Source organism: Anoplopoma fimbria, chromosome 18, assembly GCF_027596085.1.
Source record: "Anoplopoma fimbria isolate UVic2021 breed Golden Eagle Sablefish chromosome 18, Afim_UVic_2022, whole genome shotgun sequence".
NCBI lineage: Eukaryota > Metazoa > Chordata > Actinopteri > Perciformes > Anoplopomatidae > Anoplopoma > Anoplopoma fimbria.
This window is the reverse complement of record NC_072466.1, coordinates 7,738,405-7,754,565: the sequence shown is the minus strand read 5'-3', so window position 1 is coordinate 7,754,565 and position 16,161 is coordinate 7,738,405. Positions and strand designations below refer to the sequence as shown.

The following is a 16,161-nucleotide window of genomic DNA, read 5'->3' as shown; positions in this document are numbered from 1 at the left end:
AGGTTGGATTGATTGGGATGGGCACTTTTGCACTTCCAAAGTTTAGTTTGGTTTATTATGATACCCATTAGCTACAGCATTGCAGCAGCTTTACATTGTGACAATGCAAACATTGAAACTTACAAGACAACTCCTGTCAATTCAACTCCTGTCAATTCAATAGTCAGAAGATTTGAAATAGTCCCTTATACTGTAGCTCGGTACATAACCGCTTTCAGTTTTCAAGGTCAAATTTCCTCCATGTTTGGCAGAGCAGTAATGTTTATCTAGACTGAATAATAAATTACTAAACAAAAAAAACAGTATTATATTATATTACATTGATATCGCTGATAAATACAAGTAATGAATAAAGTAATGTATTTTTAACAAAAAACATAGCATTGTAGATATAAGGACAAAGGTGTTTATTAATATATTTGTCCATAACAAGATCTCCTCTTGTGAAGCATATGTAACAAAATATAACATAATATGTGATATATAAACAGATAAGAACAGATTGACAATGTTACAGTTACAACTAACATAAAATATGATATTAATCAGTTACATAATTATGTATGTGTACATACTTATTCAGGCAACATGACAACTGAGACATGATATACAGGTAAAGTAGGAGGGCTTTTTTTGTTAAAGTACTTAAACATGTTAAACTAGTGAATGATTTAGCCGATTAAAGTACTACTGCTACTATTGCCACATCTTTCTCTTGCTTTGTCAGTTATTACCCTCATAAACAGGAACATCTAAACGTATCCTCCTATGTCATTTTTTCCATTCTCCAAAAATTGTTTAGGGTGGAGAACTCAGAAGAGGCTCAAGTTAAAACCTGATATGTGAGTGAGAAAACGTTTTTCAGGGAGGGATTGAAAACTAAAACATTGGTTCGGTTTATTCTTATATATATATGCATATATTTGTGATTGTGCATGAGTGTGCAGACACACCTTACCTGGATCATGGCCTGTGCAATCAAAGGCCAAACTGGGCCATCTGGTCCTACAGCCTGGAACTGACCAGTCAGCATTAAACATGCAACTCTCCCTCTCTCCTGACTTATGCACACACATATCCGCCCACGCACTGACAGACAGGCCTCGGCTCTGTGCTGGTCTCAGCGGAACTCCGATGGCCTTTGTGAGGCAGCCATGCTGGAGGCGACAGGCTCTGCACACTGTTCCACCATGACATGTTGGCTTCGTTATTTCTCCATTCAGGGGAGGATTTGGTGTCATCCTTCCCCCGTCTGCATGGAAAATGAAATCAAGCCTTGTGGGCCCTTCTCCAGTGAGACATTACTGCCATAAGGTATATTTTGAAAGGGTCTATTGTAGGAAATCTGAATTCATATATTCCCCCGTTACGCAGAAGAGAAGCCCAGATTGGGACTGTGTAAGGCTAAATGTCTTTACTCGTCAAGAAATGTCAAGAGACATAAAGAAAATATGTTTTGGATCAGAATGACAGGATTTGGTTATTGCACCAGCTATTCAAAGATCCATGTCTATGTGTCAGTTCCTTCCTAGAGTACGTTCTTAGTAGCTACTAGTTAGCTTCAAGCTAATGATTTGCTGAATTTGCTTGCGTCACTAAAACTTAAGGAATGTCTTGTACCAGTACAGTACAGTCTTTTACAATTTGTTAATTAATATCTAAGAAACATATGCAGCATTTTCCATTCAAAAGCAATCAATGACGACAGGAGGATAAAGTAGAATCACAAACTGTAGTATAACTTCTGAAAAATACTGTTTTTCAGGGCAAAAAATATTTTAAAAATTGCCATTTTTTGTAAATGTTGGTATGACTTTGCTATAAGCAAACATAGCGAAATATATGTGTTTAAGAGTTTGTAGTATGCAAGCAGCTTTTAGCTAAACTTTTTGTAATTTGAGGTATGTATTTCAATGTAATTTAATCTTTTGAGTTTACATTACTGAACAGCATTTCATCAGGTGTTGGGCCTCTGCTCTAAACAGGCCATGTATTAGCAATCTAATAGTCACTTTGTGAGTTGGTTCACGTACTGTAGCTACACGACAATTAGATGGCAATAGTAGATGCAGCAATCCCAAATAAGTGTTTAACACTTTTAATGATGCAGAGCAGCAAAGGGAAACTGATGCCTCAGGAGTTCTGTAAATCTTTAGTAACAACTAATGTCTAGGTAAGAATTTTATTTTGTGATTCGTAGATCTAAACATGTTACACACTTACATAATTATGGGAAAGTTTACAAAACCCAATATTTGTGTCCCAAAACAATTCAATGAGACATGATTGAACCTTGAAGCCAGTTTTCTACATGAAACTTGCTTTTATAAAAAATATTCTAAAATAAAAGTGTTTTTGTAACATCTCATCATCTTTATTAACTTGCTAACTCTATCTTGCATCTATTCACCTTTAAAGATTAAGTGACTCCCGGTTAAAAGACCCCTGAACCAAATATACTCACCTGAAAGGTCAGTTGTCTGCTTCCATTCAAACTCTTTAATTACACCTCAATAAATCCAGGCCAAGCAGTCACCCAGGGCCCAGATCTTAGCGCTGAACATATCCAACTAGATTTGAAATTGAAAGATAAGAAACACTGAATACAGAGAGAATGAAAGGGCGGTTAATTCATATTCTTTTATGTTTGGCAGACAGTCATCTGAACTAACAAAGACAGTACCCATGGACGATGGATGCCATTTTATCAGTTTTCAAAAGGTTTTCAAAAGGTATGAAAAGGTTCCACTCACACTCTCTACTGCAACCATCAATTTGAGCCAGTAATACACATGTTATAATAAGACATTATCATACAACGTGCTGTAGAGCAGGTTACTCACAACATGTTGTCGACATGCAGTATAAATGTATGAAATCCATACATTAGAAGAGCACGGCATGGGATTATGTGAAAGACATTCATAATCATGTCAAACATTGAATATGAGTTATCTAGAGCAGAGCATCCCACACGGAGATGAGTGATTACCCGCACCACAGAGGTATCAACGTGTTCAGTATTTTCTCCCCTAGTGTCAGATGAGAGCTGTTAGGTAACCAGAAGAGAGGCAGCGTCAGGCTCGTTGGTGACCTCTCTCTCTCTGCAGCCTACAGTACCTTGTGCCGCTCTACTTCAGCTGGAGAGCATCTTACATAAACAAACATTGGGCAAACATGTTGATGTTGGTATGACAACAGTCGAAATGTCAAGTTGAATTTGGTCTCGAATTCAGCAGGACATAACAGCTGGTTGGCTATTCAATGTCTTGCTTATGGACACTTCAGCAGAGTCTTCTGATTTGAAGGTTGCCTTACAATCTTAAAATTTTTGTTGAATCATTTTTTGCATGTCTTATTTCACAAAAAATGTAATCATATAACATGTAATCTTTTTGTAACCCTATTAAAACAGGTTTACAGGAAAGGTTTTTCTTCTGCAAAAACTTCTAATGAAGTATATTCAAACCCGCTACAACAACAGTATTTTTTAATTAAAGTAGTCCTAGTATCGAATAAACTCTTTTATGTCCATTATTCTCTGGACTTTTCAAGCGGACTGAGCTTTGTATTGGTAAATGCCCCAGTGTGAACATCTGATATTTCCATGTTGACCTGGTTTCTCTATATTGTTTGCTCTGCTGTGGTTAACCCAAGCCTTTGTGTCCTCTTGTGTCTGCAATAGTTACATGATGTTATGCAAACTTCTTTGGCAGTAACAGCCTGGGAATGGTGACGCCCTCTGCATTATATATTAGCAAATGGTTAGCCTATCCTCGGTGCAAAGGACTATGAGAAGGTCATCCCTCTTAATTAGTTTTTCAAGGAACCAAAAGGCCATCACAGGTGGATATGATAGCAAGAGCACAAACGTCTTATAGCTCTGAGACACTTTCCTACTTAACCACAAGAACAGCTCCACAGCAGCTCAGTTTAATTTCCTCAGAGCCTCCTGTACCTGTTTTCCTGCATTATGTTATTGAGAGAATGATATACTAACTAGCTCCTCCTAAATAGGTTTGGAAAATTCCCAACAGGAAAAAACTAGAACGATAATGAGCGGGGAACCACTTCAAGATAGAGGATCTATTTATTCAAGCATGAATCATTGCTGCATGGGGAGTTGAATTGTAATGCCTAAAAGTGTGCTTGCAATTTATGGCCACATTTAGACAATAGGCAGCACATCTTTGCCCTCACAACAGTCTCCATCAAAAATGTTATTTTTGCCTGCTGCTTATTTTTCAGATATTTTTTTAAAATCCCAAATATGCCATAATTTTGCCACAAAATTGTCCTGTGTTATCCAACAGCTTCATTCTATTTGACTTCTCATTTTTCTTGTAATAAAACATTGTTTTAATTCAATGTCACTTTGCTCTCCAGAATGCAAAGATGGATTGGTAACATTTCAAATGCAATGCCAGATCTGCAGACAGACCTAGAACTTTGCACATGCTTGTCATAATATTATGACCCGGGGCTTCCTGACACTGCTCCATTTAAAACAGAAGCTCTTTACTCTGTTTGTCCACACTGGTGTAATTTGGCTTGGAACAAGCAAGACCGTGGAGCACCCATAGACTTTATATAAGAAGTGGGCATAGTCACCTTGACGTTACCCATTGGTTTGTGGACTACGGTTTCGAAACCTGAAGTTTGGCATTTTGGCCGCCGCCATCTTGGTTTTTGGCCGTCGCCATCTTGGTTTACTGCAACCACAAGTGACACGAGAGGGTGGAGTTAAGTACAACTGAACTCTATACAAGACATTTTTGGACGACCAAAAAAGGTTATTATAAACTTACATGAACTGAAAACAGACTTTGAAAGGGTTAAAGTTGTAAAGTGAAAACATGAACCACTACCACACTGGACAATGCCTTGGCAGCAACTTTTCAATTATAAAGAAGCCAAGCCCTGAAGCATATCCTGTTTTATCGTCTATTTCATTAATTTACTCAATGAATATCATGCTGTATTGAGGAAGACTTTTGAGAAAATAAACTATACAACAGGACTTTTCTTTTTTTTTAACCAGTAGAGTCGCCCCCTGCTGGCCATCAGTTGAAGACACTTCCACATTGGCTGCACTTTTCTGACCAGGAGTTTGCAGCCTGGGCTCATCCACCTCAACAGGAAGAGATCTGCCTCACTCAAAATCCGGTGGGGCCACACAATATTTATACAAGCAAATTTGATGATGCAATCCATAAACACCATGGATATAGAACATTGAATCATACTTTCACAACCAATAAACCGTGCATGAGTAAAATAGGGTTGGCACAGAAATTGCTATGACCAATATATCCCCCCAAAAATTCCAGCTGAATGATGCCTCATAAAATCACACAAACAATGAAGAGATCACGACTTATCTTACCACAGCAACATAAGGGCCACTAAAGGACTATTTTAAATATCTCTTAACATTAAATAACTTACTCATGACTGAAACAACTCCACCATCAGAACAATAATTCCGCAAAGCAAAATGCCTGCAGTGAATGACGCACTGCCAATAAATCAGTAAAGTTGTAGTTTAACAGCATATCGTAGTCCAGCCTCTGGAAATTATTTCACAAACTTGGGCCATGAGCTCCTGCAATTAAATGGTCACTTTTAATGAGCCTCTTCACTTGACTTGACATTGTGTCGACGGCCTCTTTCATGATTGAAATCATGTTGATTTATTATTCCCCTCTACTCCGCGTTCTTACACAATCACATCAGCTGCTTGACATTGTTTTCTTAAAGGTGTCCAAAGCTCATGTTTTTTTAAATATGGGGGAAAAAAACAAACACGGATGGGATCAGGATTCAGAGGTGGGTGGGAGGCGGTCGCCCTTCAGTGTTGATATCGATGAAGTTTATTGAAAGCACCTTGCTTTCAAAAAGCTTCACAGGGAGGCAACCGGGGGAATTTATCAGACATGTTTCCAGTCGCAACAGTTTTCACCAATCAAGCTTAAAAACCAACCATGTATTACATTTCCTGCCCAAAACCAAACAACAGACAAAGGTAGCTATAGCTAGTGTGGAATATATACAGAATCAGATATTTTTTCGCCCCCTGCTGAATAATAGGTTTTTTTAAAAATTGTTCCAGCTCCCTTAAAGTTGGTGTAGGAAATACTTTGTGACCAAATCACAGAGCGATGTACAAAAATCACAGATAGGTAGATTTCCTTTGGTGCCAGCTCATCGTGAAAACAAGTTAGTATGTAATGCATTAAAAAATAAATGTAAATGAATGCTTTTTATTGTGAAATGCAAGAAGGTGTAGTTTTATCTTACTGTTAATCATCGTCTCACTCATGGTCTTGTCATGTTCTTTCGAAATTTTACCCTCTCAGTCCCTCCACACAGACACTTCCGGTTTCTCAGCAGAGTTTGCTTAACCTGCTGGAACTGCAGCATTTTCTCGTGACTCTGCTTCATCTCGTGGCTTATCTACTGCAAAACCAAGGCCTCCCACTGTGGAAAATTCCCAAACTCAAATGTGACAGGAGCTTACATAGAGAATGAGAGGTTGGTGGTAAGAACGAGCAAGCCTACTGTGTGTGGCACATAACAGTAAACTAATAAAGAAAAGGAGACAAAAGGAAAATACCACAGACAGTTTAAAGAAAGAGATTAAGGAAGACTAGAAACCACTGATTGACGGTTTTGTCTCTACCATTCCATTTTTTACAAGACTAAGAAAGAGCTGTCTTTTCAATGACAAAGGCCAAAGCCTGTAATTTGAGGTGTCATACTGTACAAGGTTGGTAGTTAAAGTGATTCATGTAAACAATGCTGTCAATCTACAGAATCTGGGACAAAAGGAAACATAATGATTCCCGGTTGAGCCAGGTTTTCTGTCTGTGGCTTTGTCTCTTGTTATCTCTATCTGAATCTTTCTTACGCACACACACACACACGCACACACACACACACACACACACGCACACACACACACGCACACACACACACACACACACACCCCTTTCCAAACAGGAAATCTAATGTTCCTGTAAGTACTTTATAATTAAAACACATAATTAAATAACATTTGACAGACTTATTGAGAGAAAACTTACAAATTAATGAGATGGCCCCTCTGCATGAAGCCTATCACATCCCTACAGGCAGTATGATAACATATCCTTGATATGTTCTGGAGGGATAGATATTGCAGTTTCCTCGTGGTAATAAAATGGAAGGATGCTCTATTTTCATTTCTTCCAGTGGCCCGATAAGTGAGGTCAAAGTGAAATGCTTGGTTTGGCTGAAGCTGCCGAGGTTGTCCTCAAAGTCACGTACAGCGGGGCGAGACCTGCTTCAATGAGCCTTTTCCTTCTCAATGAAACATCCAGAAGAGGCCGAGATGAAAGATAAGTCAAGAAAAAAAAAGGGCGGAAACAGAGGAAAATGAAATAATTGCTCACTTTGTTCACATTCTGTTTGAAAGACTTTGACTTGATGTGTGCGTGGGGCTGCCGGTGCAATAAAACACCCCAGTTCAGACCTATTAAACTGAGTTTTGGGTGGTATCCAGTTCATCACACGCTATGTTCTAGTAAGGCACAAGAGCGCGGATGTGTGTATGCAATCATGCAGCGTGACATAGCACAATGCCCATTCCTTAGCCAAAACACAGAGGGTGGGACACACACACTGGCTCGTGTGGACGTGATTTTACACACACGTATCACGGATTGGGCGCGTTCCTCGTGTACCCTCTTTTCCTAAACTGGTACGTGGGCTCAGGTGGAGCAGAGAGAGCACCATGCACACATTCTCATATGCACGCGTTACGCTCTGCACAGTGCACAAATTAATCTCATCTCTCACGGAATTAAATCACGATCAGATGTTTAACAAGGTGAGGAGACAGCTTTAACAGTGGGCAGAGAGGGGAGGGGTAGAAAGATACAAGAAAAAAACGTGATCAGGAGGAAGACGAAACAAGATGCTGAAGACAGTGTCGTTTGGCAGATTTTTAATACTTAAATGTTTGTTTGATTTGCATGCACTGGCTGTCAAGTCACTTAGTTACCTAATATTTAAATAAATCCTTGTGACACCTATCATTTTTAATTAGAGTTTCTTTTTTGGGGGGGAGATTGTCAAAAATTGAACACGCAAAATATGACTTTACTGCATCACTTGTTACATATTTTACATGTTTGCTGCCCATCACTTCGGTCCAGACTGAAATATCACACCAATTGTTTGGACTGCCATTTAATTCACATGTTCATCAGAATGAACTGTAATAGTTTTGGTTTTTGGAGACCACCATCAGGTCAAACTTTGAGATTGTCTGGTACTTATTTTTCTGACTGCAAAACTAACAATTCCATCAGCTGTACTTTGTTTTTAGTGCTCATTAGCTAATGTTAGGTCATCCAGTGTACTCTGCGTGCTGACATTCCTATTCCTCTCTCCAAAACATGTTGTCCAACCAGCACAGGAGACAGTTTGTCATTTATTCACCTTTCTTACGTCAGCGGGTCGGACATAAAAACAACTCGACGTACGTTTGAGTACATAAGGTTTGCATGACGTAAAACATTCTAAAAACCAGCAGACTTTGACCAAGCGTTCAGCCATTGAGGACAAAACCACGACACATGTTTAGTACAAAGTGTGCTGATAAAAAGCTAAAACATTGTGAAAGTTAATGTCGGACATCTCTCTTTGACTGACGTTACGTCACAAACACTATGAAGATTTACGGCATTCCACAGACAACAATGGCAAAGTTAGAGAGAAACCACAAAAATGTACTGAACTACAGGCATTTATTTTCAGCGTTTAAATTTGGTACAAAAACTGTGTTACACAACAGCTAAAGAAAAACCAGCTCAGTCTTAAAGTTGATTTGACAAAGATCTGCTCTTTGGGTCTTTTTAGCCTGTGGCACAAACTCTCCTTGTGTTTGCCTGTTTAACCAGAAACTCATTTAAGTTTCTATTAGTATTATCAGTGTTTGCATTCCTTTTATTCACAATACTTCCTGAACCATCATGCGGAACACGGACCTGCAGTGTAAACATTTAAAAAGAAGTTGGATTAAACTGTTGTTCATAAATTACAATTTTTTAAAGTAATTAAGTTTCTGCCCTAACTGGTTTCATCTTATCTGGTTGGTACCTATTCCAAATTTGAATCCCTAACAAACTCAAGCTCAATGCTTTTTTAACAGCTCAACAGTAAAAGATGATCATTCAAAATATTCAGCAAAGAGCTAATAAAATAGGTATGATTATTAGTGTTTTGCACTGTGATATATTTCCTTATTACTTGACATTTCTATTGGATCTCTGTTTGTTTATTCATCTGTATTTTCCCACTGTGACTTTCTCTGACTTTTGAATTCTATTAAATCGACTTAATTATAGGCTCCGGGAATCCGAGAGGGTGGGAGGAAAAACTTGTCATTGAAATTTCCTAGGAGTGACCAAAAGATATTAATGAATGTCTACAAGATGTCTTCACATTCATCCATCTTCCTTTCCTTTCCTCATTGTTTGATCGTGATCGTCTTCACCTCGGTGAAGAAGTGGTAGGAATCCTTCCCTCCCTCCCTGCCCACACCAGAGTTCTTCATGCCTCCGAAGGGCAGGTTCAGATCTCTCACCAACCAGCAGTTGGTCCACACCAGACCTGCTTGTAGCCGCCTGGCCACCCGGTGAACCTTCCCCACGTCCTGGGACCACACGCAGGCCGACAGACCGTAACGCACGCCGTTGCCCTTGGAAACGGCCTCGTCCTCCGTGTCGAAGGGGCTGACGCAGGTGACAGGGCCGAAGATCTCCTCCTGCATGACGCGGGAGCTCTCAGACACGCCTGAAATGACGGTGGCCGGCATGAAGTACCCTTTGGCGTTGCGCTCCGGGAGGTCCAGCTTGTCGACCCCCTCGCCACAGTGGACGATGCCACCTTCAGATTTGGCGAGTGCTACGAAGCTTCGAACCTGGGGATCAAAACACAGATGGACTTCAACTTAAAGTATATTTAAGACTTTTTTTTCTTTCACACCATTTAACAGTTTATTTCATCACCTTCTCGAGGTGCTCTTTGCTGATGAGCGCTCCGTTGTTGCTGCTGGGGTCAGAGGGCACACCCGTCTTCCACTTCTTGGCTGCAGCCACAAACCTTTGCAGGAACTCGGAGTAAATACTCCTCTCTACATAAATCCTGCTGGTGCACAAGCAGATTTCTCCCTGAGATAAGGAGGGAAGGGGAAAGATAGAGGATTCAGATTGAAGCAGATTGTTCCGAACATTGTTTTCAAAAATCTGCCACATGAACAAAATATGGAGTGTGATCTCCCCCATGTGGACAGATCATGTAACTGCATCCTTGTCACATACAGCCACAGAACTGTTCTCCATGCAGGTGACAGATTTAATTTCATTTACATTAATATAAGAATAACAATAACACTCATCTTTTCTCATTTAGGCCTTTTAAAAAGACTAAAAGTTTACAAGTGATTTAAAGATTTAAAAACAGATAAAGACCATGGTCAGCAGAGACTCCATGAATCTGTATTTCTCAAAATGTTTAATATGGCTATTAATGGTTAGCCATGGTTAATATGCTTTTTTTTATCTTAACTCAATGTCCCTTTACAAGCTTTAAACTGACTGAGCATCTCCAACTGAAAACTACAACTAAGAAAAACTTCACCTGAAGTTAAACTATTTCCCTATTTTGCTTATGTGGAGCATTTTCCATAACACATTTTGAATTGAATTAGCACAAAACAGTTGACCCACAGTAGATTTACCCACCACTTTGACAATAACCCACATAAGAGCATCTAACATACAAAACAAACAATTACAGCAATGGTTAAACTAACCAAAAGTATTAAATAGAGTGTTAAAACACTCCTGAACACTTTTATCTCACCTGATTGTTAAAGCTGGAGCGAATTGTGGTCTCGATGCACTGGTCCAGGTTGGCATCAGCAAAAATAATGGCAGGGTTTTTACCTCCCAGCTCCAGTGAGAGCTTCTTACAGTACGGGGCGCTCCGCTCTGTGATGTGTTGGGCGGTTGCAGTGGAACCAGTAAAAGAGACCAGTGGGATTTCAGGATGGCCGACCAGGGCGTCACCTGCTCTCGGGCCTGTGCCAAATACGATGTTGACCACTCCTGGAGGAACACCTGCAGAGATAGACGTTGGTGCATTTCTTATAACTCATTTTTTATAAAGAGGATCATGCTGACTTCTGTGGGTGTAAGTGGATTGCTAATGCGTTATGGGGGCTGTAGTCCTACCAGCCTGCTTCATCAACTTGCACATCATCCAGGCGGTCACAGAGGTCATCTCGCTGGGTTTTGCCACCACTGTGTTGCCTGAAGCGATTGCAGGTGCAATCTTCCAGGTCAGAAGGTACAGGGGGAGATTCCAGGGGCTGATCAGACCAGCTGCACGCACAACAACGTAGTTTAAGAACACTTAAAACACAAATAGAACTGGTTTTAATGCAAACAGACTGGGCTCTCACCCACTCCCACAGGGCTGCGGACAGTGTAGCTCAGGCAGCCCATGTGGTCCATCTGGCTGCATTCGGTGGTGTGGTGGAGGATCGATGAGGCAAAGAAGCGGAAGTTGTACACTGAGCGGGGAATGTCCACAGTCCGGGCAAATGTTACAGTTTTACCTGAAACATAACAACCAAGATAAAGAATTTACCAGAAGAGAATAATACTCTTATTAGTGACAATCATAGTTTGATGAATGACCCTGTAACATGACCCCTGTTTGTTTTGGTCAATGCTTAAGCTTTCCTCTAGTGCCACCCTCAGGCCAAATGTCATTTTAGTGCATCTCTAGTACACAGATGAAGGAGGTCAGTACTTTCATGCTATATTGACTTTAATGATCCCATTTAATGACACTATTTCCTCTGGCACCCTTTTATTCCCTCTACTGGTACAAGCACAAAAAAAACGTCTTATTTATTTATCAATTTATTTGTACAGCCCAAAATCAAAAAAAAGAAAAATTCCTGAGAGGGCTTTACAATCTGTACAGCATACAACATCCTTTGTCAAACCGGAACAGGAAAAAAAACCTTAGAGCGAGCAACAGAGGGGTTCCTCTCCCAGGATTGCCAGAAGTGCAATAGATGACAGTATGTCATCAGTAGGTTGTTCACTCAGTCTTGCACTAATATATTATTATTAGTATTATCATTATAATTATTAGCAGTAGTATTATAAACACAGAGGCATTCAGAAGTCTGTAGAGTATATCACAGTTTTAGGGTTAAAGTTAGTTTAAATCACTTAAACTAAATATGCCTTATAATTCTGCCCAAATAATTGTAATAACACGATTTTTGATAATATTATATAATAGATTAATCGTATAAGTCAATTTTCAAGAAGTAAAAGGTTCTCAAATGTCATAATCTTCTGCATTTTCCTTGCCTGACATTATTGAAAACTGAATATCTTTGGGTTTGGGACTTTTGGTCGGATTGAACATGACATTTGATGACATCTAATTGGGCATTTTGTTGGGCATTTTCACTATTTTCTGATGTTTTGACAAAATAATGACTCAATCCATCGGCAGATTAATAGATAAAGCAAAATATTCGTCAGATGAAGCCCTACACGTGTCATCAGTCATCTGTTACTACTGCGTTTGGACAGAAACTGCATAAAAGGGTTTTAAAATTGGGGTTCCTAATGGATTTAAATGAAAGGATTTGAAGATGCAGTGGTGTTCATTTGGACCTGACTGAGTCTTGGGTTGACACCACATGTGTTAAAACAGTATAAGACACCTTGGTCTCTGGACTCAGCTTGGGCGAACTCCTCCAGTTGGGCTTCCATCAGGTCGGCCAGCTTGTTGAGGACCTGAGCCCTCTGCTCTGGGCTGCGGGCGGACCAGCCGGGGAAGGCCTCTTTAGCCGCCGCCACCGCCGCCTCCACCTGAAGGCAGTAAAGCACTGAGAGAGTGGCACTTTGTTCTGAGAGACCTTCAATGGTTTCAGTGGTTCCCAATAGGGGGGTCCGGACCCAATAAACCCCCCCCAAAGTTTATCGACATGTGTATGTTTAGTGACTGCTTCCATGTTGACTATGTAAAGAACAAAGGTGCTTCACTCTAACTAAAGACCAGGACCTGGATATGCAACAAGAATAAACCACACATAAAAGTGCATTATCCTTTTCATTTCCTGGATCATATGCAATATATTTATGCAAAAATAAAAATCAGCTTTTAAATGCAGTAGAAAAAAATGCAGTCCAGTTCAATATCCCTGCAATAAAGACAGCACTTTTAAAGTTCATGAGACTATTTTGTTTTCAAATAAAAGTGACCAGTAAATGTACACAATATGCAAATGATTAACCCCAAATCACTGATAGGACAGATACACAATGAGTCAGCTAGTTGCAGGCCATATGCACTGACAAAAAAGGAACATACAGCCACCAACACACCTCATATAAGCCTTCAAATATGCAAACATATATGTATACATAAGTACCAAACACATGACGTATTATTGCATGAGCCTCTCCTCCTGTGTCTGAGGACGACCCACCTCCTCCGCCCCGCTGTCGGGCACTCTGCAGTAGACCTCTCCGATGGACGGGTCGTAGGAGTCGATGTGGTTCCGACAAGGGACGAACTTCCCCCCTATGAAGTTCTCCAGGACCAGGTACGAGCACTGCTCAGAGGGGTTCGTCATGGCTGCAGTGTGAGGATATCAGACTTAATGCACCAGGCGTGAGAGTGAGAGAATAACAGTAGACTGCTGCAGGTGATGTCTCTAACCACAGGAATATTTGAGTAGAGAGAAGTTACCTTGGGCTTTGCAGCGATCCTCCCACTTTACTGCGACCTCTTCGGTCACATTTCACAATAAAAGGCACCATGGTTGTGCTGATTATTCTCCAAGGTACTGGATAGGAATCATTGTCGTATACTAATCAAGAGCTCATTAACAAGATCAAATCAAGTTAGAGCAATATAAACTAATATTAAAGTTAATCTGTACCAGTAGTATAACCCTCAAGGTAGTACACGTGAGAATCAGTACTAAATTCACAGGCACATTAAGAAGTTACAGATATTATAGCTTAGATTTAGTTTTTAGTGTTTAAAATAGTAAAAGAAAGGGAACATTTTTAGTCATTTATGGTGAGACTTGTTTTTTCATTGAGCACAATAAGGTGCAACGTGTATAAACTTGGACTTTATGTGAAGTTTCTAAATTATTTCTTTGCTTTGGGAACAGAAGCTGAATTGAGGTAAGATTGTCCTCAAAATGCAGGGTAAAAAATAAAATAATAATAATTTTGAAACAGGTCAAACCCCCCCCGTGATGTGATGGAACGCTCCAGAACAGCTACTAAATGGACTTTGAGGCGAGGTTGTTTGATTGCAGAGGGAGAGAAAAAAAAAAAGAAGAGCAACAGGGATCAACACAGTATTCACTTTTCCTTTATGTTAAAGATTAACCCGTTTGTTAATGCTCACAGGCGTGCTGTGGCTCCACCAATGTAGTTTATTATTAAGTTTAGTATTATCCCAATGAGCACAAGGAGAAATGCTCGCTCACACTTGAAGGGCCACAAAAGAAACTCCTTCTGTCATGATGACAAAGTAAAAAATGTACAATGTTTTAGAAAGATATTAAGAGTTTATGGTGCCCACTAGTTTAACTTCTAGGCTTGTGTAGATTAGTGACAGGCCTTTTAAGAAAGTTCTTATTCAGAAAGGTGTCTCGGAGGTAGCAACAGCATTACTTATGCATTAACAGGGAAAGTGACAGCATCACAGTAAGGGCCCCCACACTTAAAAGTTCTTATTCTAGATGCCTTGATGGCCCTTCAGAGGTCTGTAGACAGAAAAGCTTCCAGGCTCTGTGTTCAAATATGTTCTAAGGTGACTGACACGTATTTGATTGCATGATGCTTTTCTCTGATGTGCGTCGGAGGCAGAATACTGTACTTTGACAGCCTGCTGAAGCCTTGTTAGGTCAGTATTTGTGTAAATGACAAGACACCTCGCATGTTACTGAACACTGCTGTCATGTGAAACTTCTCACTGAGAATGTGGTGCAAATTCCTCTTCACAAGGTGTTTGACTGAGTTGACACAATCACTGAGTTGGAACATCAGCGAAATCACACAAACTGACAGCGTAAAGCAAAAGAACGTGTCTTTCAGTCATGGTGTATTTGATCGCTGTGCCGTTCTCGGTTTCTGTAGTCTGCAATCAGTCAGGATTCTTGACACCTTTGCCCCCGGCCACATATCATTTTGCAGTGTTTGTGCAAAAGTGGCAGCTGTAGTAAATCATAATATATATTCAGGTGTCAATTTAACAAAGTAATAATAATAAAATCACCTAAAAAGAGGACTCATAGTCACAGCTGCTGGCTCGTCAGTCACAAACAAATGCCTAGTCATGTAATGCAAATTTTTAAAAAAAAGAAATCATAAAATAACTTTACTTAAAATATGTTTCTGTCCATTCTCTGCGTAACTAGTCTTTAGCCAACTTTGATGCGCACACACCATTTCCTGTGTATGCATACAGGAACTATTGCTCATTGTTAATCAGAGACCTAATCTAACACCTTCATCACACGCCTGTAGATAAAAACAAATCTAATTAAGATCCTACACCAGAAACCCTCACAAATGCAAAAACATCTGGCATTAGATGCATTTATATCTGATTGTAATTCTTGTTATTCATCTCAATTAACCACTGTGTTGTTCTTTTAATTTGGGTACTGTCCTCTGACAGGGTTTCACACTTACTTTTGATGTGTCGGGCTTTTGCACACAGGCGGGTCATCTTTTAGACCCTTGTGAGTATACAAACTTTACATACCACTGAAACACGTCTACAGTTTAAAACTAAAAAAAAAAGCATATTAGATTTACTGCAGAAAATAAAGGCATAAAGTGTTTGCCTTTGGAATTATTTCCTTTCACTCTTTTTCCTTTGACTAGTTATTGTCTATTAAATTGTGATCTCCTCTGTTACATTTCTTACACTAATTTAACTGAAAATGTTCCTCGTCTGTCTTTTGTTTTCAAGATCTCAACAGTTACAAAAATGCTTTCAGAACTGGAACTGCTTTACTTTAAGTCTTGTGGGATTTTTTTTAATTTTTTT

At 39.7% G+C, this 16,161-nt stretch overlaps 1 protein-coding gene across 1 annotated transcript; it reads right to left on the bottom strand.

Annotated features, from left to right (window-relative positions):
• Positions 1–8,456: 8,456 nt before the first annotated feature.
• aldh8a1 (aldehyde dehydrogenase 8 family, member A1) lies at positions 8,457–13,810 on the bottom strand. Its single transcript, XM_054617956.1, has 7 exons — positions 13,571–13,810; positions 12,803–12,950; positions 11,513–11,668; positions 11,283–11,432; positions 10,912–11,168; positions 10,056–10,217; positions 8,457–9,967 (listed from the first exon to the last, which is right to left on the bottom strand). The coding sequence occupies exons 1-7, from the start codon at positions 13,715–13,717 to the stop codon at positions 9,515–9,517; spliced, it is 1,473 nt and encodes a 490-aa protein (XP_054473931.1). The 5' UTR covers positions 13,718–13,810; the 3' UTR covers positions 8,457–9,514.
• Positions 13,811–16,161: the final 2,351 nt, after the last annotated feature.